The sequence below is a fragment of the Eschrichtius robustus genome, chromosome 10 (assembly GCF_028021215.1).
Source record: "Eschrichtius robustus isolate mEscRob2 chromosome 10, mEscRob2.pri, whole genome shotgun sequence".
NCBI classification, from domain to species: Eukaryota; Metazoa; Chordata; class Mammalia; order Artiodactyla; family Eschrichtiidae; genus Eschrichtius; species Eschrichtius robustus.
In genome coordinates this window covers 103,951,100-103,975,851 of record NC_090833.1, presented here as the reverse complement: position 1 = coordinate 103,975,851, position 24,752 = coordinate 103,951,100, and the positions used below count along the sequence as shown (strand labels likewise).

The 24,752-nt window shown below is 55.7% G+C and overlaps 1 protein-coding gene across 1 annotated transcript in view; it reads left to right on the top strand.

Moving 5' to 3' along the window:
* The window catches only part of PEBP4 (phosphatidylethanolamine binding protein 4), a 209,091-nt gene that overhangs the window by 184,060 nt on the left and 279 nt on the right, over positions 1-24,752 (top strand). Inside the window, exons 5-6 of the mRNA XM_068552644.1 lie at positions 11,116-11,161; positions 13,366-13,479. Coding sequence (XP_068408745.1) covers positions 11,116-11,161; positions 13,366-13,479 — 160 coding nt within the window. The remainder of the gene's footprint in view (positions 1-11,115; positions 11,162-13,365; positions 13,480-24,752) is intronic.

Genomic DNA, 24,752 nt, shown 5'->3' with positions numbered 1-24,752 from the left:
ATAGATGGTACACGGGGAGGACAGAGTAGCCCAGAGACAGTTGGCCATTTCCTGGTGGGCGGTAGAGGGCAGGATGGTACGGGAGGGGTGGGGGGAGGCTTAGGCAAAAAGAGAGGAGATGGAAGGACCAGGAGGGCCAGGATCCAGAGGAGACTGCTGAGCCAGGCACCCTGAGAAGCCTCCTTGGCCGTCGGTGAAGGTGGTCCCTACCCTGTGAACCTGGGGGCGCCCCCATGTAGCTCTCACAAGCACCCTGGGATCATTCCAGATGCCAGCACTCCCTGACCACTCACAAACCCTGGGGTACTACTCCCCAGGCCAGGGAGGAGCTAGGGGGCTGCTGGGCCCCCTCTGTCCAGCTGGAGTTGGGGAGCAAAGATCTCGGCAGATCACCTCCTCCCAGTTTATTGGTCCTCCCCAGTTCCTCCTGGTCTCTTCTGGGGTTGCAGCCACCCAGCCAGAAAGACTAGATGCTGGAGATGAGAGATTCAAGGCGATAAGAGTGGGCCTGAGGAGGCAGCCCTGCAACTCCCTCCCCTCTGGCTGGACTGCAGTCTCTCAAGCCCTGTTTGTTTTGGGGATTAACGGGCAGTGTTTCCTAATTGCTCTCAGCTCTAGGGAGAGGAGGCAGGTCAGCCTGCAGCGTCCTACCACAGCAGAGGCAGGAGGGCAGGAGGGCAGGGACAGGGACGCCTCCACTCCTAGCTGAACTCCTCTCCTGCCAGGGCTCCCCTTCCTTCCTGCATCCCCACCCCTTTGGCGCTCACACTCCGGAGGGTGACAGAGAACAGCTCAGTTCTTACTCACAGCCCTCAGTCCTACTCAGTCATCTCTTTGTCCTGGTCTTCTGCCTGGAGATTCCCACACCCACTTCTCCTAATCCCACGGTCCACGCTTTAGCCTTGCCCGGCCCCCTTCCCCCGCGCCCTGCAGCCTGCTGCCCCCTTCATGCTCCGCCCCTGACATACCCACCAATGAAAGGCTGCCTGGGAGAGGGAGCGCGTGTGAGCACGTGTGTGTATGAGCGCCTGTGCAAGCATGCATACGTGAGTGTATGTGGACACATGTTGAGTGTATGTGCGTGAGAGCGTGAGCATGGGTATGTATGTGTATGTGAGTACGTGTTGTATGAGCATGTGTGTGTACATGTGAGCACGTGTGTGAGCGTGCCTGTGTGTTGTGTGTATATGTGCGTTGCATAAGTGTGCGAGGTGGAGGGCTCTGTGTGTGTGACCGTGTATATGTGAACATGTGTGAGTGTGTGTGGGCATGTGTGCATCTGTGTGTAGGTGGAGGGGTGTATGTGAGTGTACATTGACTAAGCGTGTTGTGTGTATAGTGAGCGTGTGTGAGCGCGTGGAGGCTGTGCGTGAGCGTGTGCGTGACTGCGGACACGTATCTATGTGAGCGTGTGAGGGCATGTGTGAGTTGAGGGGTGTGTGATCATGTATCTGTGAGCGTGCACGTGAGTGCACGTGTTGTGTGTGTGAGCGTGTGTGCATACATGGGGGGTGCTGGGAGTGTGTGGACGTGTGTGGCTGTGAGCGCGTGTGAGCCTGAGTGAGCGTGACTCACCGTTTCCCCTCCCCTGGCTCTCACCCCTCCCCCACCCCCGCCCCCCCTTCTCAGCCCCGCCCTGCCCTCGAGGGACCCGAAGACCTCTAGTGGCTCTCCCTCCTGCTCCCATCCAGGGCTCAGCCCCTCCCCAGCTCCAGCTTCTCCAGTCTCACCCCACCCCGCACCGCTCCCGCGCCTTCCCACCAGTTTTGGAAAAGTCTTGCCACTGTTTTGCTTCCCGTGCTCCCATCACCAAGCACTTTCTGGCCAATTTCTCACCCGACAGCCGAGCCAGCAGCATGCTACTTCCTCCCTCACCCTGGATCCTCTGTCTGACCCCTGTGGCTCGACCCCCATCCCAGCCCCTGCCTCCTGGGACAGCTCTGCCTCCTGTCCCTCCTCTGGGGGCCCTCGTCTCTGTCTGAGCGGCTGTGTGTCTCCATGGGATGGGGGAGAGAGCGAGCAAGAGAAGGAAGGAGGCGGGCTCAGATGGTGTCATTAGGAGATACTAACGCCCCTCATCAAAGCGTATTAATAAACATTATGTGCCACGCGCTCTGCGCACCCTGGGTGAGTGCAGGCCCAGCAGGAAGGGCCCCACGTTTACAGCTGAGTAACTGCCGAGCCCATGGCACAGCCATTAGCTTCATGTGGTTGACCCTGCCAGGAGGCTTCCTGGGCCCATCACAGCTCGCGGGATGGGTTCTGAGGGCGGACAGACGGAGGCTGGGGGCAGTGTCTCCCCATAGCCTGGCCAGCAGCGGCTTCACCCCTCTCTTTCCTCGCTGAGCCCGGGGAAGGGAACCGTCATGACCCTTACCCTCAGATGGCACCGTGGGACTTCAGACTATCCCATTTCCTAATTTCATCTTCACGAGCCTGTGAGGAAACCAGGGCAGGTATCATCATCACAGCCACTTTACAGGTACGGAAACTGAGACACTGGGAAATAGTGTCTTTCTCAAAGTCATGCAGCTAATTGGTAATGACGTTGGACTGAAGCCCAGGTTGCCCTTTGGAACGGCTGGGTTAACAGCTCAGTCACTGATCCAGTGGGGCTGCTTTTAACCAGATGGCAACATTTCCCTGGTTCTTGCAGCGCCAGAAACCAGACCACGAAGCTCAGCTCCCTCAGCAGGACCGAGGGTCTTCATCCTCCCAATGGCGGTGCTGGCGGCAGGGGTGGGTCTCCTGAGGGTCACCGCACCTTAGCGGGAAACGGGCTGCGAGGCGGGGACCGGAGTGATCTAACTTGCTTAAAGATGCTGGCGGAATGCCTGCCACGTTGTAGGTGCCCTGCAAGAGGTGGTTCCCCTTTCTTTATGTACTGACCACGGCGTCAATATTAAATTATTGGACCCTGAGGAGGTTTGAGCAGGCGGAAGACTGTTCTTTGTATTTGTTTTTGAGCATTGCAGTCTTGTGCTGTCATAGGGTGCAAAACTGGCTACTCACTGTGACAACCACAATGGTGTTTAAAATTACATAAGGTATTATCCGTGTGTGTGTGTGTGTGTGTGTGTGTGTGTTGAAGAACATGAGAACTAGTGTTTTAATAAGATCGCTATCCAAAATAGTTAAGATGAAAGGAGTTGGGGAGCTAAAAATATAAGATCCAAGAGATCAGGGAAATGTTCTTATGAAAAATACCCAATTCCAGATAAATGAGCCATTCCAGCAACCTGTTGTTGGTCCTGAAAGCTTCGACGTTCGTTCCGTGTGTCTAGAAATGGCAGTCTTTAGCCTAAGCTGACACTGATGCATAATAATTATATTTAGCTATCACCCCATGATATTTGCTCTCAATCTATCTTAATATTTCTTGGCTATTTCTAAGTGGGACAGGTTCAATAAGACCATACATTGTGTTCTTTATTCCTTTTTTCCTTCCCACCCTCCTCCTAACCCTACCTAGATGCTACGTCCTGAGAATGGGTGACCTGTGACAGGCCAGGGTCAAAGAGGGGTGGGTCCACCATCTCCTGAGGTCCATACCAGTCTCTGAGCTTCAGAGACTGAGAGTAACTAAGGCACGTTTCCCCAAGCAGATGGGAGTCCGGCACGCAGACCCCAGAAGGGACCAGGGGCTCAAAGCTGGCACTTGCGTGACGAGAAGCTTTGGGACCCAGATGCAAAGACGGGAGCCCTGGTGTTCTCAGGGCAGCTACCTCTATGCAGAATGATCCAGGGGATTCTTTTTCTTTCCAGTTATTTTCTTCTGTGTTTTAAGTTTTTTCTACAATGAACATGCTGTCCTTTAATGATCTAAAACTGAAAAAGTTACGGTTTGTAAAAGGGATGGGTTGGGGTTCAGGGGTCCCAGGTGCACCTGCTCTGAGTGAGGCCATGGTCGCAGGGATCGGCTCCATCCAGCTCTGACCTGCCACATATGGGCAGTGTCCCAAAGCCTGACCCCACCCAGATTTGTTCTTGACCGGAGAGGCAGCTGACCAACCCCCTTTGATGACACTACTGGGACACAGTTGCTGAGAATTTGGAAGACAGAAAGAGTCTTGCCTGGGGTCTGTGGGCCCAAACTTTGGTTTACTGATGGCTGCAATTCTCAGAAATCAGAAGCACTGCCTGCCATTCAAGCCTAACCCCAGCCTACATTTCCAGCCTCAGCTTGAGCTTCTTCCAGACCCACCTGTTCCTGTCACACCTTGTTGACATATTTATAGATTGCTTATGCAGTTTCCTCAACGTAAACTGCCCCTCCTCTCCCTATCCTGTCCACTGGAAAACTGGAAAACTCCTACATACCCTTCAAAGCCCAGATCGAGTACAGCCTCTTTTCAGTAGCTTTCCCTGATTACTATCCTCAAGCAATTACAATTTCCATCCTCTCTGCTCCTTCAGCATTTCCTATAGACTGCAATTATTTAGACCTATAATACAGTTATTTCTTTATTGATGTATCTGCCCCACTAGACCATGAGCTCCTCAATACCATAAAATGTGTCTTAATTCATATTTCTTATTTTCTATTTCACAGGGGTTCTCATTAATTGATTCATTTAACTACCCATCTCCCCAGCCATCATGCCTCGGGGCTAACTCTATGCTAGATACTGTCACATACACACAGGTGCAAGACACGGTGGCTTATTTGGGAACCACTCGCACCTCCATATGGCCTGGAACAAAGGGCTTAGACAACCTGTACTTGTTAGACCACAAGTAACCTTGACCCTGGCCTTGGGAAATCTTGCCTCTTCACTCAGTGTCGTGGAGAGTGGTGAAGCTCCTCCCATCTGGGTAACTACTTACGCCAAGAAGCAGACCAGCAACACCCCACCTCACCCCTACTCATTTTGGCATCTGGAGACCCAGGGAAGTAACTGACTCCAGATCTGAAGCCAAGCTAGGAATCAAAACCCAACGGTCCTGTGCCAGTTGGTGCCAAATACCAGAATCTGCTGGCCATCCACTGGCGTTTTCTAAAGATGGTGCAATCCATCTTTAGAAAACGCCATGCAGTCTACCGCCCATGAAGGTGCCAGGAGGAGACTATCAGGTCTTTGATGTTGACACTTCTTGAGGGAAACCGGTGCACAAAATCATTGGCCATCCTACACCCTGGAGTCTGGAAGCACTTGGCTCTCAGAAGGGCTCATGTCTGTGCCTCCTTCTCAGCACTTCCCACGGATTCCACTCCACCCGCCTTGGTGGCCGGCCCCCCGTTTTCCCAGCCCCAGGGCGAAAAAGCAGGCCGTAGGATTAATTGATCACAGCCTTTCCCTTGGGGCAGGCACAGTCTCCGGGGCTGGGTCCTCTCCAGGCGGGTGTTAGGCGGCCCGGCAGACGCAGCCCCTGGAGATCTCAGAGCCCAGGAGCTGTCAGTGCCTTCCACTTACTTACCCCTAGTGAATTGTAGAATCCACAGATTGCTGGATAGCACTTTCGAATCTTGTGCCTTTTCCTAGATCCTTTGCCACTTGGCAGCTTGCAGGCAGCTGTGTAAAACAGCAGGGAGCTTTCTCGTTTGGTGCCAGTGTCAGAGAGCCTGGAACTCTGTCCTATTTTCCCCTTTTTTCCATTTTTTCCTCGAGTTTTGCTTGCTGTTTTGCTCATTTCTCCCTCTGCTCTTCCTCATCTCCACTACACCCTTCTGCATCTCACCTTTCCAGTTCAGGACTCTCCCGATGCCCCCCACCCCACCCACCCAGAGATCAAAAAGTAAAACTTCCCACTCTGGCTGAGGTTTGAAGCCAGGCAGGAGAAGTGATTACATCCTCCTGCCCAGATGGAAAGAGGTGGATGAAGAGATTAAATCATCTCCCTAGCACTCAAGGAAATGTGCTGCTGACCCTCTGCTCGAGGGCTCAGCAAGCCCGAGTACCTGGGGCCTTCACGTATGCCCAGGTGGGCGGGCAGTTGCCTGAAGGTAACTGAAGGGAAGTGAGGAAACTGGGCCAGCCTCCCAGCTGGGCCCAGTGTTGAGCCAGGCCCCTTCCCCACCCTCCAGACCTCACAATCCAAATCTTACCTAAGGGGTTCCCCAGCCTGGGGTAGGGGCATCTCTGGAAACTTCATTCTCAGGGAATGTAGCTCTCTGGCTGTCCCCAAGGGGACAAGAAACAAAAGATCAAGGTGACTTTCATCTAGTTGGCGCATCTGTTTGTGGTTTTCCAAGGGCTTAATATATCAGGGACTAATTCTGTCAGGGAACTCTAGGGCCTGGTCCGGGAGGGCAGAAAGATCCAGGTCCAGACAGCAGCAGTGAGGTCTCATCAGAAGAGGCCAGGACCAAGAGTCAGCTACCTAGGACACCTTGGACAAAGCCTTCACTCGTCTCTCCATTCATCGCACAGATGTTTATTGGACCCTTACTGTCTTAGCTTGGGGTCCCCCAGAAGCAGAGCTTAAGACAAGGATATCAGTACAAGTAATTTATTTTGAAGGGGACACGAGAGAGCACCAGTAAGGCAGTGGGTAAGACAGGAAAAGGAAGGCACCCAAGGAAGGTTCATGAGCAAACAAGTTCCACTGGGGGTACCTGGAGCACTTACGCACCAGTTCCCATCAGCCATTGGTTAAGAGCTGTTGCCAGGGAACATTAACGGCCCAGCACATCTGCCCTAATGCACAGGGGGTGAAGTGAGCTCGGGAGGCCAGTGCTGGCCCTGGGACCAGGAGAAGCAGGTTGAAAGTGGAGTCGGTGAGCCAGGGGATGGGCCAGGGCATGGATAACATCTACTACCCCTACTATGTGCAAAGCATCCTAAGGGCTACAAAGATGGAGAGGATATAGTCCCTGACCTTGAGAAGCTGAAGCTTCTCTGGGTTTCTCTCCAGTCAGATGGGGAGGCCGATCTCTGCCCGTCCCACGCAAGGGCTGCTGTGAGATCCATTTGTTGGACAGTGCCCTGGAGAATAAACCCTAAAAGCTCATTACAAATGTAGGATGGGGGGTGGGGGTCAGCTCCCAGCTTCCAGCACTGTGCTCTTTACTTGTCCTGAGACAAGCCACTCAGACTGTGTGACAGTCTGCATCACCCTGGTCTAAGAATGGAGTTGCTGTGATTCTCCGTTGAACCTCAACTTTTCTTAAGCATCTCATGTGCCAGTTCCAAACTAGCTTAACAAGACCCAATGGGTTCTTTTTTATATATATACTAATTTATTTATTTTATTTTTATTTATTTTTGGCTGTGTTCGTCTTCGTTGCTGCGTGCGGGCTTTCTCTAGTTGCGGTGAGCGGGAGCTACTCTTCCTTGTGGTGCACGAGCTTTTCTCATTACGGTGGCTTCTCTTGCTGCAGAACACAGGCCCTAGGCGCATGGGCTTCCATAGTTGCATCACGCGGACTCAGTAGTTGCAGCTCGCGGGCTCTGGAGCGCAGGCTCAGTAGCTGTGGCGCACGGGCTTAGTTGCTCCGCGGCATGTGGGATCTTCCTGGACCAGGGCTCGAACCCGTGTCCCCTGCATTGGCAGGCGGATTCTTAACCACTGCAGCACCAGGGAAGCCAGCAATGGGTTCCTGAGCTGGGAGAGAGCTGGAAAAGAAATCTCATGTCTATAAACCAGGAAGTTCCTGCAAAGGGTCCATAGAGTTGAGATTCTTCTCCGCAATTAGAATAATTTGTGCTAATTCCCATGCCAGGAAGCCCTGGACACACACATGCACGTGTACACACACGGATGCACACATGTACACACACATGCACACATCGGGCACCAACCTCTAAGAAAGAGGAGAGACTATCTTATATCCTGAGCATTTAAGGGTCCGACTGAGCAATTTTCTGCCCCTTCCTCCCTCTCCTTGCTAAGAGGGCGATGGGTATCGGGCTCCCCATTTGCAGAGGATGCTGATAAGGAAAGGAGCTGCCTTCCCAAGGCCACCCAGTCCCTGTGTCTCAGAAGGGTCCAGGACATCCTCCCAAAGCACACTGACCAAACACCTCCAGTGCTTCTGTCCCGATTCCTGAAAAACCCATCCTGGGCTTCTCAGTGGTCTTGAGGATTAGAAATCCAACCACTTTTATGCCGTTTGTCATTTCAGTCATTATTTCCTCTTTTAAATCAGCATTTAGACAAGTTCCTTTTGAAAATGTCCACCTGTCTTAGGTATAGTAAGGGAAAGGAAATTTTGTCTGTGCCCAGGGCCCACCTTAAAGAGGAGCAGCGTACCTGGGGGCCAGGGAGGGCGTGGAGGTGAGGCAGCCCCTCCCCTCCTGAGGCTCTCCTGCTAAAGCTCTGCACTGCTCAGACTTGACAGGTATGGGGTCTGGTCCGCAAATGCTGGGCTCATCGCCACCCTCAGGGCACTTCCCTCAGCCCAGTCTCCCTGGGAAGTGCTCTGAACGACAGATTTCCCCCTCTTGCCTTCAAAATGTCCCTGAATCTCTCCCGTCCCCAGAGGTTTCCAGTTTTCTAAGGTGACTTCAGGCTACATGTGACACTCCAAGCCACGAAGACGTTTTAGGAGACCTCACGTTTTCACATGGAGGGAGGGGAAAGGTAGGCCACTTCCACAGCAGCCCCAGAGCCCTCTGGGTAATATCTGTGTACGTTAATAATGGTCTTCCCAAAAACGCCTCCTAGAGGAGGGATGGGATTGTCATGATGTCCTAGAAGAGGCACAGGTCAGCACTGCAGGTCCAAGGTCGAAGGGCCTGGGGCCCCCTCCTCCTGGAACATTCTGGAATTCTCCCACTCAGTGCTCGTGAGGCTCTGGACAAGTCGTCTGATCTTGGGGACTCAATTTTCTCACCCTTTGGATTTAGTTTCCTAAGTCCCCCACCAGGTATTGATTCTGTGGTAGAAATTTTAGGCCCCCAAGGACAGACCAAGGAGGGAAGATTTATGGCCCAGAGGGAGCTTCGCCAATATTCAGCCCAATGCGACTACATACCAGCTGTGCTGATCACACTCAGGGGGCCCTTCTACGGCCTGGTCCTTCCCCAGAGCCTTCCCTCCATGCTCTTCCTTCCAGCAAGGACCAGCACCTGTCCATGGGACAAGCTCCGGAGAGACCCTAAAGGCTCTCAAGGCTATCAATGCCCTTTGCTCGGGGCCCGGCGGCAGCTGCCTCAGCTGAGCTCAGGGGCAGCGGGCAGGGGAAGGCGGGCAGGCAGGGCCGCCAGCTCTACTGACGAATCCAAGGGTTTGCGTGTGTCTTTGCCAAGCTGGCCCCAGTCGGGGAGAAAAGACTCCCCAGAGTGAAAGGGAGGGGACGGAGAGCCTCCCCACCCTGATCGAGGCTCCGATCAGACTTTCCACACTGCTCTGACCTTACGGGCCCAGGGCCCATCCTCACCCTCACCCCCTCCCTGCGCTCACACCAGGAGAGAGGCCTGTTTATCACTCTGGGTGGGACCCAAGCCTGTGGGGAATTGAAAAGAAACAGCCAGCTTAGGTTGCTATTGTTTTGTTTAAACAAACCGCTGGCTGGGATGACTTGGAAAGGAATGAGGGGGAAGCTGGGAGCGCAGAGGAGGCCCGGCAGGGCTGGGCTGGGCTTCCCTGGCCTCAGCCCCCATCCCCCATCTCTCAGTCTTGCTAGGGTGGCCAGAGACCTATTTGGGGAGAGTGGCCGCGAGGCCTAGAGCCCTCCCCGCCTCTCCTGGGAGAGAAGGGTATCCAGGGGAGGGGCCTCCGTGCCCCCCGCCCCGTCCTGGCGCCCCAGTGCCCCCCGGCCACACCCCGGCCTGATACTGAGGGGAAGGGGGCTGTGCAGGGAAGGCCAGGCAGAGGGAGCATGCTCTGCTGCGTCTGACGGGCTGCTGGATACTCCTGAGCAGAGCGGGGGAAGGGGCAGGGATGTCAAAGGGCGTGAAGGAAACAGAGGGACGGGGGCTCAAAGTTGGGGGGGTCCATCCTTCTGCAGTCTCCCACCCCCGCTTCCAACCAAAGGTAACCTAGATGGACACGGAGGAGCCTGGCGGAGAGGGACATTCTGGCAAAAAAGGCCCGAAGTGAGAACAGCCGGAGGGCAGGCTGCAGCCCAAAGGGGAGAATGGGGGGGTGGGGAGGCTCTGGAACAGGGCGGGGAGGGGCTTACATTTGGTAAAAAGTCAACCACACTAGGGTTTGGGTCACCCAGGTGACTCTGAGAATCTCCACAGAGAACTGAGAAGAAATCTCATGCTCCCCCATCCCCATCCCCACCCCCATCTCCACCCTGAGCACCTCGCTCAAGGGGAAGGAGCAGGGGCTGCACCAGAAGGGCTCAATGGAAAGGTGGCCAGAGCACAGTTAGGTGTTGGCAGAATCACTGGGGAGCCGCGCTAATCACCATCATTAAGGCTATAAAACCCCACACCTAGGGGCCGCAGGACCCCCTGGCATGGCCCCGGGGCCCTGAGCTGTGGCACAAAACCAGGGCCCCAGCTCCAGTGCCTTTCATCTGAGCATCTCCCGGTCCTGCACAAACAGTAATTAGCACCCGCCCCCCCGGGGATCACCTCATGATCCCACAGACACTGAGCAGAGGGGAGAAGGGAGGGAAGGGGGAGGAAGAGAAAGAGGGAAACTGAGGCCGTCCCATTGGCCCAGGGTGGTGGGTTGAGTCCGGTCGAGGCTGGGGGAAGTAGCTGCCTCAGAATCAGGCAGTCCGGCCTCCTCCGGCCCTTCCTTGCCCTTCTGGCTGCTCAGGCAGCCGTTGGTCGAGTATTCTGAAGGCCCCAAAGAGAACCCGAGAGGATGGGCAAGCAGTGAGGACGGTCAGCCCCGCCCTAGATTTGACCAGAACCCACAGGCCCCAGAGGTGCATCCTGGGCCCAGCCTGGGGGCACAGATGGTGAGAGTGGGGCAGCCCATCTGGAAGGGTCCTGTCAGGCTCTCCAGAGATCAGGGGTCCATCCCTCGCCCCCAGGCCACCCTCAGCAATGTCTGCACCTGTCCTCTCTTCCCCAGACCCCCAAGGCACCATTCCAAACCCCACGGCACGTTCTGGCAGCGTCCCCCAGGACAGCCAGCCAGCTTCCTCCTCTTCCATCCTACTCCCTCCGAGAGAAAGAACTCAGCAGGGCCCACCTGGACTAAGTGTGATGGCGTGGCCTCCTGCTGCCCCAGGAGTAACCCTAGCCTGTGTCTGTCTCTTACTTTCAGGGTGCTGACATGAAGAAAGGGAAGATTCAGGGCCAGGAGTTATCACGTGAGTAAGACCCTCCAGTGCCCCTTCCCCCAGCCAGGGCAATGAGGGTGATCACAAGAATCATAGCAATACAACTTTATGTGGACGCTTCACAGTGTGCAAAGCGCTCATCCAAGAGTTTACTTGGACGTTCTGATCTTATCTTCACAACTGTCTTTTAAGGTCGCTGCCATCAATATCTCCATTTTAAAGAGAAGGAAACTGAGGCACAGAACCACCTGCCCCATGTCACAAAACCAGTAAGGGATGGAGCCCACAGTAACCTGCAGGGCTCTGCTGGGAGAGAACCCAGAACCAGAACCGCCCCCCCTCCATGGGATCGGCAAGTAGCTCTCTTCCCTCTGCCCCCTCTCTCGTTCCCCTGCCCCAGTCCCACCGTGTGGCTGCGAGGGGCTGCGTGGACCTCCCTTTTCTCTGATGCCCTCCTCTTCCCACCCCCATTCTCACCATCAGCTCCCCACCTCCCCTCCCTCTGGGATCCCGCCAGCAACGGCACGCCCTCCACTCAACTTGAAGGGGATTCTCAGGTGGTGAGTTGGCCTCTGGCAAAGGGTTGAGCAAGAAAAACCAACCGAGCATCATGGTTCCATAAAGCAACGCGGACTCGGGCACCAGATGGGCCTGGATTCAAAGCGCAGCTCCACCACTGACCGTTGGCCTGACTTCACCTCTCGGAGCCTCAGTTTCCTCATCCAGAAAATGGCCGTGACACCCACCTTACCAAGTTGTGGTGAAGATTAGGGAGATGTCACAGGGAAAGCACTTAGCCAGGACCTGGCCCTGAGACGTGGCTCAACAAGTGTGTCCCCCTTCCCTTTCTCCTCATGGCCTCTCATCTCTACTTTTGGAGGGAGACCTCTTCAGGAAAGCCCTAGTAAGACCGGGTTGTGTCTCTATCTCCCCCGAGGATACATCCTCAGCTGCATAGAACCACTGAGTTCCCTCACTGGTTGGTGGTGTTTGTAAAAAAGCATCAGTTTACCCACATGTACACACGCGCTGACAGAGACCCTCCAAAACAGCCTCAGCACCCATGCCCATCGGGTCCACCAACACCTGCACCCGCCCCAGCGTAGACCCCAATTCACACAAATTCACGTGGCTCCTGGCACACCCTGTGCTGTTCTCATTCTGCGGGCGTGCACACACACACACACGCACACACATACATCTGCTCTGCAATGCAAAAACCCAGGGAGAAATGAATAGTCAGGAATTCCCCTGGCTGTGGGCACTCCGGAGGCCCCAGTGGCCAGAAGTGCACCACGAGGAACGCTTCCACAGCTTTGAGCAGCAAGTGGCTCTTGTCTAACGATCAGGAGAGGGAGGTGGCCACAGTGTACCAATACTCCCTCCCCCCAGCATCCTCCTTGCAAACACTTCATCCCCACCCACCCCCAGGAAGATGCTTGGCTCCTTGGAAAGGGAGATGAAGGGAGCAAAGGGGAGGAGGAAGAGGCCCACACTCTTGGAAGGAGGCCCAGCTGGAATGGCCCGCGAGAGTCGGCCTGCAAAACCCCAAGGCCCTGCATAGACTTGTGGGAAGGATGAGAGATGTCCCCACCCCGCTTCTCCCCCGAAAAAGAGTACCTCCCGCACAAAGAGCGAAAGGAAGGGAGATAGGCATTCTGCTCCGGAAGAGCCTGAGTTGGCTCCCGGTGCCCCAAGCACCCAGATCCTGCAGCTTCCACGATCAAACCTTTGAACCGAGTCCCACCCACCCCCGTAACCACTTCCAGATCCTCCGGATCCAGCCAAGAAATTGGCTTCTTTGGGGATTGAGTTCATAAGGAAATGCTGAAAAAATAAATAAAAATCCCCTGCCAAAAACACTCACAGAGGAAGATGAGTTTCTCTTGAGGGAGGACATCCATCAGGACAGACTAAAGCAAAAAGAGGACAACGCCAACACCCGCTGGCCCAGAAAGGCCCAAGAGCCCGGCCAGCACCCAAGACCTTCAACCAGCCCACAGCTCCTCCTCCCGCCACCCCAGATAATGTGCTTCTAAATGAAGCTGCTGAAGATGAGATCCTGCCAAAGATAAATCCTAATGGTTTGCAGTGGGTGGGCCCCCAGCTAGGACCCCAGGAGGGGTCCATGAAAAGGACCAAGAATGATTCTCTTTCCCCCTGCCCAGAATAGCCAGGAACCCCTGGGTACTGTGGGATGTGGAGCCCACCCCCTCTTGTTTTTCTACCCACAGCCTACCAGCCTCCTTCCCCACCAGCACGAAGTGGCTTCCATCGCTACCAGTTCTTCGTCTATCTTCAGGAAGGAAAGACCATCTCTCTCCTTCCTAAAGAAAACAAAACTCGAGGTAAGGCCTCCCCATCCTTCAAAGCCAGGATGAATTCTGGGGTGGAAATGTATGCTTCGTGCATTCATGGGGAAGTCAGGACCCTGACCATACCCATGAGCCTTGGAGGCGGAGTCAAAGGGTGGTGTTTCTTGAGAATAAACCGGGATGAGTGTCTTCAAAGAGATGTTGGCATCAGATATGGTCTCCCCCTAGAAGCAAGTTCCATCGTCCTAGATGGTGGCTTTAGCGGGGTGGGTGGATCTATAAGGCAGGGTCCCAAAGGGAGTAACTGGAGCCTAAGAGAGAAGCATCTCCCCCAGTAGTTTCAAATGGCATGTGCAGGCAGCTACCCCACACCACTTCTGCAGGTAATTGTACCCTATAGTTGAGTCTGATCTGGGCAAGAGGGCCATGGAATGCCACCCTGCCGGTCTGTCTCCATTGGTCGTTAATTGCTCTGTGCCATCTCAGTGGTGGGGTGAAGACTTCCCTGGCCATGCCCCTTCCACTGGCTTCTCTGAACAGCCCTCCCGGCACTCTCCAGAGGACCCATTTCCCATAGCTTCCCAATGGCTAACCCAGTCTGCTCGGCTTTGGTCCTCCTACTACCAGAGCTGGGGAGCTGGGGAGCCCAGGACACCTGGCTCCTGCAATGCCGATGCCACAGGTGACTCACCTGACCCTGTGTGGGCCATGCCCCCTCTCTGAGCCTTAGGTTTCTCTTCAGGAAAGTGGGAAATATAGTAATCCCTGTGCACTCTGTGACCCACCCCCCCTCCCTCCCCACAGATAAGGGAAGGAAGAGAATGTGGAATGCACAAATGCCAACTTGAGAGCAAAAAGGGCACATCCCCCAGGCTGACAGGAGGGTGGGTGGGTGTCATCAGCCATTTCCTCTTACCCAGTGACCCTGACCAACCTCCACCCACTGGGAAGCCGGACAAGGTACTGTTACAACCCTACTGCCCCAGGCCCCGGAGGAGAGGAGGGGAGCATGGAGCCCTTCAGATGTGCTGAGCAGGGGCCACCAATCACAGGAGGCTCTGGACTGCCCTAGAAGCGGAGTTGGTGCAACATTTCCACTGGAGAACCTTTCCCCAGGTGCCCCCAGCACCTTGCCAATCTGTAAATCTGTTTAAATGGCTCTGCCAAAGACACCGTTTCAAGTCTGGATACAAAGAGAGAAAGGAAAGAAAAACGTATCTTGCCCAGGCGAACATCAATTTCTCCAATTCCCTGGGTCTCCGTCTCATCATGAAGCCCCTTCTGGCAGTCCAAGCACTGTGATCTCCGGGGGCTGGAAACTAGCACCTCAGCCCACGACGCTTCCCCACACGTGTGGGAGTCGCATAAACTAGGGCAGTACCTCCGAGCACCAGGTTAAATGTCAGGGTCACAACAGTCCCCTGAAGGCGCCTCCACAGGACCGAGGGCAGGATGGAGGGGGAAGGAGCGTAAGGTGATGCCTGGAGGAGCAGTGAAAGGGGCAGAGGAGGAAAAGGTGTGTGTGCACCAGAGACCTTTTCCACCCCTGCCATGGCTCGTCCTCCCGAGCCATGGGTGCTTTTCCTATGATATCAGCAGCAGGCAGGGGAGCTGGAAACCCATCGGGCCTGAAACTCATTATTAGGCCCTGTGGATTTTCGCCCAAACTACGGTTTGTCGTGCACTCCCACGGCCACCCCCCTTCCATCTACATGAAAACTTAGGAACCGGACTTGCCCCTGGGCAGAGTCCCTTTGGCTTCCATGCTGTTTCGTTCGCTGCCAGAAATGGAGATGATAAAATTATTCTCGCAGATGAAAACTCTGGCCGGGGTTCCAGCCATACCACGTGACGCCTTCTATGTGCCCCGTACTAAGGGCTTTGGAGAGAACACAATCCAGGGCACAGGGAAAGTTCCCTGCCTTCAAGGGGCTTACAGTCTCCTTTGGAAACAAATAATGATGCGGAGCAGCGTATAATTCAGCACTTAATTGTGTGTTTCTGGCTGTACGGACAACTGGAGATCATGTGGACTTAGGGACAGTCCTGTCCCTTCCCAGGATCCCTTTCCCTCCAGGATGACACATCCTCTTCAGCCAGGAAGAGTGAAAGGTATTTTACTGCAAGGTGAGGAAATGTTGATTTCCAGTCTCTAGCTAGTGATTTGACTTTTAAGCAAGTCAGCTAATGTCTCTGGGCCTCAGGTTCCTCATCTAGAAAATGAGGGGTTGGATCTAGATGATCTACAAATCCATATGGTCCTGAGGCTACTTGGAGGAGGCCGGGCGTGGGCCATGTCCTGGAGAAGGAAGACATTTGAATCCTTGAGTGAAGGAAAAAGGGAGCTCTGGGCTGGGGAAACTGCAGAGGCAAAGATTGTTTTAAAAAGTGAGAAGGAGGCCCCCTGTGATGGTTATGAAAGGAGAAAGTGGGAGAAGGCTGTGGAGGATCTCAGAAGCTCGGCACAGGTGTGACTTTGGTGGGTGCCCTGTAGAGATGCTGGAGATTGCCCATGGGAGAAGTAACATGCAAAAGCCAATCTTTAGAGATGACGGCGCTGGAGTGGTAGGCAGGATGGACCAGAGCGAGAGGACAGGAGGCCCCCAGAGGCCTAGAGACGTGTGATGTGGATGAACCCAAGGGGCGACTGTAACAGCAGAAGCAGCCTATGCGCAATGGCAGAATTCCAAAGGCCTTGGCAGTCTCTGAAGCACCCGCACGGTGCTGGGGGGTCTCCAGGTGCCCCAGGCTGGACCAGCACTCAGGAGGCCAGGATGAGGAGCCCTGAAAAGAAATATGGACCCTGGGGCTTATTTGATCTAGTTTTCTTCCCATGGAGGGAGGTGGGGAGTCCCAGGGTATGCGTGCCATGGCCAGCCTTGGTTAGGTGACCCCTGGATGCACGAGCAGGAACGACGTCCAGAGACTGGAGGGGAGAGGTCAGTATGCAGGAGCCCAGCTAGAAGGGCACCCATGGAGGATGGTTAACTTGACCCAGTCCTGTGGGGTTGCCTCTCTCTCTGGGACTGAGTCGTGTATGACAAGTTTAGGATGAGAAGGGAGCATGAGATCATTCTCATTGAACTTGTATGACTGTGTTGGGGGTCGGGGTGGGGGAGGTGGAATTGCTCAGAACCGGGGGCTGAAACCCTCTCCAGGATTCCCCAGGATGACATACAAGGGGTCAGCAAATGGAAGATCTTGACATTCAAACTCTCACCATGTGACCTTGGGCAAGCCACCTCACATCTCTGGGCCTCAATTTCTCCATCATCAAGACTAGGGGTTGGACTAATTGGTCTACCAGTGAATGACCCTGAACAGATTTGCTCCCAGCTCACCGAGCTCTCACACCTTCGAGTTCTGCCAGAGAAATTAGGGTGTGACTCACCCTACCAACCCCACACGCTTTTGAGTAGAGGTCTTCGATCAGATACGGGGCCACCGGGACCACAGCAGGGACCTTGGAAGAGGATTTGGAGCTACCTCGCTCCTAGTTTATAAAATCCTGCCATTCAAATCCACAGCTCCTTCCTCCCTGTGCCATTTTCCCCACCACGCTTGGCATGATTCACCAATGCCCTCTGCGTTCATTCAGATGACGTCAAGTGTCAAGTATGTGTGAGGCCCCTTCTAGGTGCTATGGGTACAGAAATACATCCCTGCTGCCGTGGATGTATGGAGTCACCTGGTGTAGCTCTGCAGATACTAGGAGCTCACAGAGAGAGTGGAGGGAGATAGTCACATAGCTTAAGCATGACCACATCCCAAATGGGGGAGAACACTGAAGCCGACAGAACGTGAACTGGTGCCCTCTGACAAGGGCTGGTCCAGTTTCACTGACATTTGTCTCAAAGGCGACACTTCACCTTCCCAAATTTGGAGCTGGCATTATCTCGGGCCTGTAATACACTGGACTTGCACCCTCGACCTCCAGGTTAACTCCCCTGCCCCATGCCTAATCCCCCCACCCCCACCCAAAGCCTAGAATCAGGCCTCTGGGCTCATCTGGGATTCACGATGGTTTCTCTACACATCTTCCTCACAGCAGCCTTGGATTTGTCCTCTAGACTTCCAGGTTCTAGAGGAACCAGCCGAATGCTTTGAGGGGCCATGTCTGAAGAGGGCCCACACTCACTGCGTTGGTTCACACCCTTCTGGACCACACGCTGCCAGGGTGCCCACTGACTCTTGCTTCTTCATTCACGTCAACCTGCCCACCTTCTCACTCAACAGTTGATTTGCTTCTGCCGGCCGACCTGGGCAGAACGTTTTCCCCCTTCCCCCAAACCGGGACAGCCTTCCCACCTTCAGGACACCAGTCTGTGGCGCCTTTCAAAATTACCTCACAGGGCCACCTTCTCTCAGTCGGTGACCCTACCCTGCCCTCTCCTGCTCCTCTCACAGGCTCACAGAACACCCTGTTGTACGCCCTCCGTCACCTGCTTTTCTCTCTTCTGTATTTCTTTACATTTTTCTCCTGCCTGGGTCCCACTTCCACCATGAGACTAGAGAGATTCCTTGAGGGAAGAGCTCACCTCTGTCTTTTTTTTGTTTTTTTAGTATTTATTTATTTTTATTTGTTTGGCTGCATCGAGTCAGTTGTGGCACGCGGAATCTTTCATCGCGGCACGCAGGCTCTTCGTTGCGGCGTGAGGGCTTCTCTCTAGTTGTGGCACGCGGGCTCCCCGACCAGGGATCGAACCCGCGTCCCCTGCACTAGAAGGCGGATTCTTTACCACTGGACCACCAGGGAAGTCCCCGAGCTCACCTCTGGTCTTATGTTCCCTTTTTTGCCGCCTGTTTCTGGGCTCAGCCCACTTTGGACTTTATTATTTTTTTTTTTTAAGATTTTTTTGATGTGGACCATTTTTAAAGTCTTTATTGAATTTGTTACAATATTGCTTCTGTTTTGTTTTCTGGTTTTTGGCCCCGAGGCATGTGGGATCTTAGCTCCCCGACCAGGGATCGAACCCGCACCCCCTGCACTAGAAGGCGAAGCCTTAACCACTGGACCGCCAGGGACGTCCCCCATTGTGGACTTTGAATCAATGAGTGTGTTTGTATAGGGGATACACCCACATACGCCCATTCACACACACACACACGGATCTGCACATGCTCACACCCCACATTCACAAACACCTCACGGTCAAGTTCCTTTAACACCTGCATAGGCAGCCGCTTCTGTGAGCACTGTGCCCGCAAATGACGATTTCGGTGTCCACACCCTCCCTGTCCCAACGCCGAGCCAGCAGGGCCGCGCACACCCAGCCTCTCCGCCAGCCTGCCCTGCCCCTCCTGGACCCGCCCCTTGCCCGACCGCGTGGGGTGGGCAGCACAGCGGCCACCGTTCCCCCGGGCAAAGGAGGAGACCGGAGCCCAGAACAGTGAGTGGCTTGGCCGACCGAGGGTCTGCAGTTAATAGCAAGTTCACTTCCTTCTGCTTTCCGGGGCAAGGCTCTTTGCAGCCGTTCACCCACATTCCCTCTCCCCCAACGCCGATCACCAGACTTCTGGGCCCTGGTGTGGGGACCGAGAGGGAGCAAAGCCGTCCCGCTGCCTTGGGTGTCCTCAGCGATGCACCCACACACCCCTCCCCTGGAGGAGGGCTGTGGCCCAGGGCCGCATGGGGACCACAGGTCCCGGGAGCTGTGGTCTGTGCCATGCCACGTCTCAGCCGCCTCGTCCAGGAGGGTCACGAGCCGGCATCGCACCGCTAAAGGGTGAGCCAGGGGAATCCCCTCCGTGCCACAGCTCAATCCAGAAGCCTCTCCGAGGCCGTGAGTGAGCCCAGAACCGTGCCACAGAGCCAGGGGAGCTAACAGGCCACGCCAGGCTCGGTCTCGCCTCACCAGGCTGGCCTCGGGGACCTGCAGAGGGACTGCTCCTTGCAGAATGGGATGGGGGGGGCGGGCAGAGGAGGGTCCCTGGGCTCCGGACCAGGCGGCCAGAATCCGCTCCCCAGCACCACAGGCAGCTGAACTGAACAGCTTCTGGGCGAGCCACCCACCCACAGGGGTCAGAGAGGAGGGACAGGCGGAGACTTGCCACACAGCGGGGTTGAAGTCCTGCTTGTGGCATCTAAAGGCCTCAGGGGCACCGTGGGTGATTGAGATAAGGGGCACCGTGGGGAAATGTTTGAAAGCACGGGCCGAGGGCATGAAGGCAGCTGAGCTCCAAGCAGCGTCAACAGTAGGAGGCATCATGCGGAGGGACCGAGGCTGGGAGGCAATCCACCAGGCCTGGTGGCAGTGAGGGGAGACACAGTGCAGGCCAAGCAACAGGGAAAGCGGCCCTGCCTGGAGACCAGCCCAACCCAAACACACACAACACACACAGACACAAACACACACAGCCCACTGCCAAACAGCCCCTCTCCCGCCCCCCATGACCTCCCATGGTGGTTCACCTGGCCAGGCCCCAGGAGCCCCGGGGCCCAGCCCCTGAGTCACTGTGTGGGCTTGTGTCAGGCAGCCCTCTTCTGCCTCCGAAGGGCCCCACCCACCTGGCAGAGCGGGTAGAACTGGGGGCCTGGCAGTGGCCCAGATGGGGCCATCCTGGGCAGCTCTCAGACAGGCGCCCTGGCTAGGAACCGCCTGCCATCTCCACAGGCCCCAGGCAACCCTCTTCCAGAACATGCCCCAGTCGAGCCCAACATAAACTGCCCAAAGCTGTATTGAACAGATCATCGGGAAACCACAGATAATCCCCAAATTTCACCCGCAACTCCAGCCAGCCGTCACCACCACCAAACGCTGGAATTGATAACTGGGGGCTAAATGGACCGTTTCGAGTCTCCACTCTTCTCGCTCCCTTCCCCACCCCTGCCTCCAGCCACAGGGCGGAGGGAGGAGGCCTGGGTGATCCACTTACTGGATAGTTAGGAGTTCCACTTCCGCTCTCCTGGGTTCCTGGGTTCCCCTCTCCAGAGGAGCCGGGGGTAACCCCTCCCCACCTCGGAAAATCCCCCTGGCATCCCCCCCTCTCACCCCCGCCAAAGTCAAAGTGGTCCCCTCAGCCCCAAGCCTCTCAAGCCAGCGGGATCAGCCCCTCAGCAAATATTCTCCAGAAGTAATTGGATGTGATGGAACGAGGGCTTTTCAGCTCCTGAGTGGAAGTCTCTGGATGTCATTTAATGGCACAAAAAATAAAAGGCTCGGGCCTCCCGCCCACCACCGCCAGGACATCATTAATCTCAGCAGAAAGGCATCAGCACTCCCATGACCGCAGCCAGCCCCACGAAGAGCCAGACAAATTACAGACCTGAGCCGGGCGCTCAGTGGGACGCTTATTAGGCTGGTGTTCAATTTTTATCTTTTCTTCAGGGTCACTGTCCCCTGCCAGGAAGCACTTGTGTCCCTGCACGGGGGAGGGCAGCGGGGGGGCAGGGAAGAGGGTGGTTGCCTTGGTTAGATGCAGCTCCTGGCCTGGGGTGACAGGGCAGCTCCAAGCCAGGTGCCAGGCACCGTGAGTCCCAGCAGAGGCTGAGGGGGCCCATCCAAAGCCTTAGAACCCCACCCCTTGTTCCCAGCCCACCCAAATGGGGGCCTCCCTCCCAGCGAGAGGGGGACACTTGAGGGCCCACTGAGGACCAGATGACAAGTCAGGTGGGAGCAAGGACACAAGGGAACGCTGTCCTATGCTGTTGGAAGTCTTAAGAGCAGGCCTGCTGGAGAGACTCCAGGACCACTGCGGGGATAGGACCTCGTCTGCCAGGGCTGCACCCTGTGCCGCTGGCTGAGGCCACCCTGAGAAGGCCTAGCTTGTTATTAGTCCGTTGTTAATCGTCCTATATTATAAACTCATAGAGGGCAGGAGTGGCGCCTGGATAAAGCCACCCTCCCCCACGCCTGGCAGACCCCGGAAGCAGCTGTCAGTGTTGGGGGCCTGGATCCCAGGGTCTGAGATTTCCCTCCAGCTCAGAGCTTCTGAATTCTAGCCCAGGTGCTGTCTACCCAGTTCTCCTGGATCCTGGGGTGGCTGGGGGTTGCTAGACTGGGTATAGCATCCCTTTCTCAGTCTCTTGGCTGCCTCTTAACCTTGATAGGCCCGATGGGGGTGGTCTAGCCCATGTGCTGAGCCACTCCCAAGCAGTGGTAAGCCTGCCCCACAGACTTGGGAGGCTGGGGGTGAAGAGATGAACTGTCAGGAGTTGCCCCAGGGCCATTCCCGAACATTCCAGCCTTGCAGTCCCCAGGACTCAATCTCAGAGGATGAGTCTCTCTGAAGCCCCTCTCCCAGTTGTGGATGACAGGGGTCATTCACCCCCTCCCAGTGTCTCGTAGAGATCAGGCTCAGAACACCCCCTCCCCACGGCTTTAGACGAGGTGACCTAACCTTCCCTGCTCCCCGCCTCCAGGCCCAGGTCTGGAACATCTCTAACCTCTAACATCTTCCCCATCGGTACCGACCCGTAAGTGAGCAAATGGCCTCTGCGTATGGTTTAGCTGGATGGAAGCAGCACCCCCTAGGTTTGTGCAGGGACCCACCTGCACATCATAGGTGGCAACCCCGTCCTGAGGAGCCCAGGCCTCTGTGTTCCAGCCACTGGCCCAGGAGACACCCTGCTCCTTTCTCCCTGTGGCCGGAGGCCTCCTGCCACAGAGGCCTTTGAAGTGGACTCACCACCCTTGCCCTCATCCCAGGAAGAGTCCATCCAGGGTGGGTCCAGGGTCCAAGGGGAGCGGCCCGAGCACAGGCAGCAGTGCCGCCCTCTTCCTGCACGGCAGCAGCCCCCCTGCAGCCCAGGGAACCGAGCAGTGCCATACAGGATGGGGCTTTCCACAGAAAGCGGTGACCGCAGAAGCCACAGTCTCCAAACTCCTCATTTCTCCCCACACAGCCCTGAGGGCCTGACTCACCCCTCTTCCTTCTAGAACTTGCACAGGGTCAGTTCCTCTTGCCCTCTGTGGCAGGAAACGGAGGTGTAAGGAGTCACAGCCAAGCCAGGGGAGGAGGCCGCAGAGGCTAGCAGCCAGGCGGCACTGGGCCCCCCTCTCCTGAGCGATGGGGCGGGTTTGCGGAGCTGCCCGAGAAGCCCAAGGACCCCAGCGTTGTCGGAAATGGGACCCGGAAGAAGCTGCAAGGCCCCCAGGGCACTCCTAGCTCAATCAAGAGAGCAGACTGCTGGGAGAGGGGAGCAAGGTCTCCCTGGGTGCAGGGGATTTCTTTCCGTCAACTTGCTCTGATCTCGTGATGAGTTTCAGTTCCCTCCCAGCCACCCGGTTCCTTCCTGCCCTGCTCCGTGGGGAAGGCCCCCTTGTCCCCGTGCCCGCCATGCACCAGTTCACCCATGACCTTTTCCCTGGCATGCAGGCACACACACACACGCACATATACAAGCATGCACACACACGTGTGCACACACATACACACACACACACACACACACTTTCCCAGGGTCATGTTACTACAATTCTTTTCCAGCCCGCTGGGTGCCCTGGGTGCAAAGGCCACAGCCAGGCGAGTACCTGCTCCCTCCTTTCTCCCTCCCTCCCTCCCATCCTAGTGGAAAACCCCCAGCATTGGGTCCTACAGCCCAGCAGCAGCCCATCCCATGCAGCCCTTCCCCCAAGAGAACTCCCGAAGCACCTATTTTCTAGGCCCTCAAAGGTCCAATTTGAATGCACAATCACATTCACAATTACAGCCAGATAAGACTTGAGGGAACCCGTAGAGGTCCTCTCCCCCATCCGTGCCCCTCAGAAGATTCCTCACCAGAACCTGGTCCTGTTTCCCAAACGCTGGGCCTCAGGCACCCTCAGCACCACCATCCCATCTGTGCACTAGGAATAAAAATAGTCTCCCCTCATGAGGATTAAATGAGTATATGTAGAGTTCCTAGAACTGTGCCTGGCATATGGGAAGCACTATATCAGTGTTATTGCTATTATTATTATTATTATTATTATCATTTTTTTGTTTCTTTGGTTTAAAAATTGTCCTCTCCTTGAGACCATCTTTGAAATGCAAACAGCTGCGGGCGTGGCGGGGGGGTGGCAGGTAGAGGGGACTTGCCTTCTTCATTGCTAAAAATGGAGGTGGGTGCAGACCAAGGACCACAGGTGGGTAAAGGGGAGGCTCAGGGAGGAATCTAGGCTGCCGGCCCCTCACCTCCTGCTCTCCGTGTGTTAGAGATTACTGTTCTCCATTGGTTCAGGCTATGCCAGCCACTGTCTAGCTCTGCTCCAGGCAGGCTCTACCCCTAGTACTCCCTCCAGCCAGGGAAGGCTGCTAGATTTTAGGGGGAAAAAAACGGGGGGCGGGCAGTGATGGTGGTAAATAAATAAATAAATAAATAAATAAATAAATACAGGATGCCCAATTCAATTTGCTAGTATAAGTATGACCCAGGCAATATGTGCGACATACTTACACTAACAGAGTGTTCGTTGCTCCTCTGAAATTCAAGTTGAACTGGGCAACCTGTATTTTATCTGGCAACCATCCACCGAGGGTGCCTGAGGCCCAGGGTTTGGGAAACAAGAGCATGGGGATATGCCTCTGACCACCTCCCTCAGCCTCCCCTCCGTGCCTGGGGCCTCGCTCTCCTTGCCCTGCTGCTAGGCCTGTTCACACTTGTCCCAGGAGATGCACCTCCCCCTATGCCCCTGTGTTCTCTCCCCCTGAGGAGGCCCCCTCTGACCTGGGCACCCACTGGACTTCCCCAGGGTCCAGGCCGGGAACGTCTCGCCCACACTCGGCTCCCCTCCGGGATCCAGGTCCCCAGGGCAGGGAGAAGCAGCCTGGCCATATGCCCTGCCTCTCACCTCTGCCACAGCCAGGGAAGGAACCCTGTCGCACAAGGTCTCCTGGGACTCCGGGGGAGGTGGCCGGGCTTCTGGGGAGGAGATTGGAAGAACGGCATAGACACTTCTGCCGAGCTCAGCCCCGGCAACTGGGCTGACCAGGTATGAAGAAAAGAAGCATTCAGGCCTCAGTCAGGAGAGCCTGCAGGAAAAGAGGGATGGGTGGAGAAAGTGGGCAGCCAACCTGACTGGGCATTTCCTTTCTGCCTACAAGTGAGAAGGCAGAGTTCTACCAAATAAAGGCCTGGAGAAACCGACCAAAGGCCATCCCCGTTGTCCTCCGGAAAGCGTCCTTCCCAGACGCTGCTAACATCCAGAGGCTGCCCCTGCAGCCAGGAGCCAGAGGGCACCCCCAGGCATCTGCTGCCCTCAGCCCAATGGCCACGGCCGCCTCCTGCTCTCTCCGCTCTCCAGAGCTGGACTCCCTCTCAGGCCCCTTCCAGCTCTGAAGTCCACGGTTCTCTCTCACTGCTTCCCTGTGGTCTGTTTGTCCTT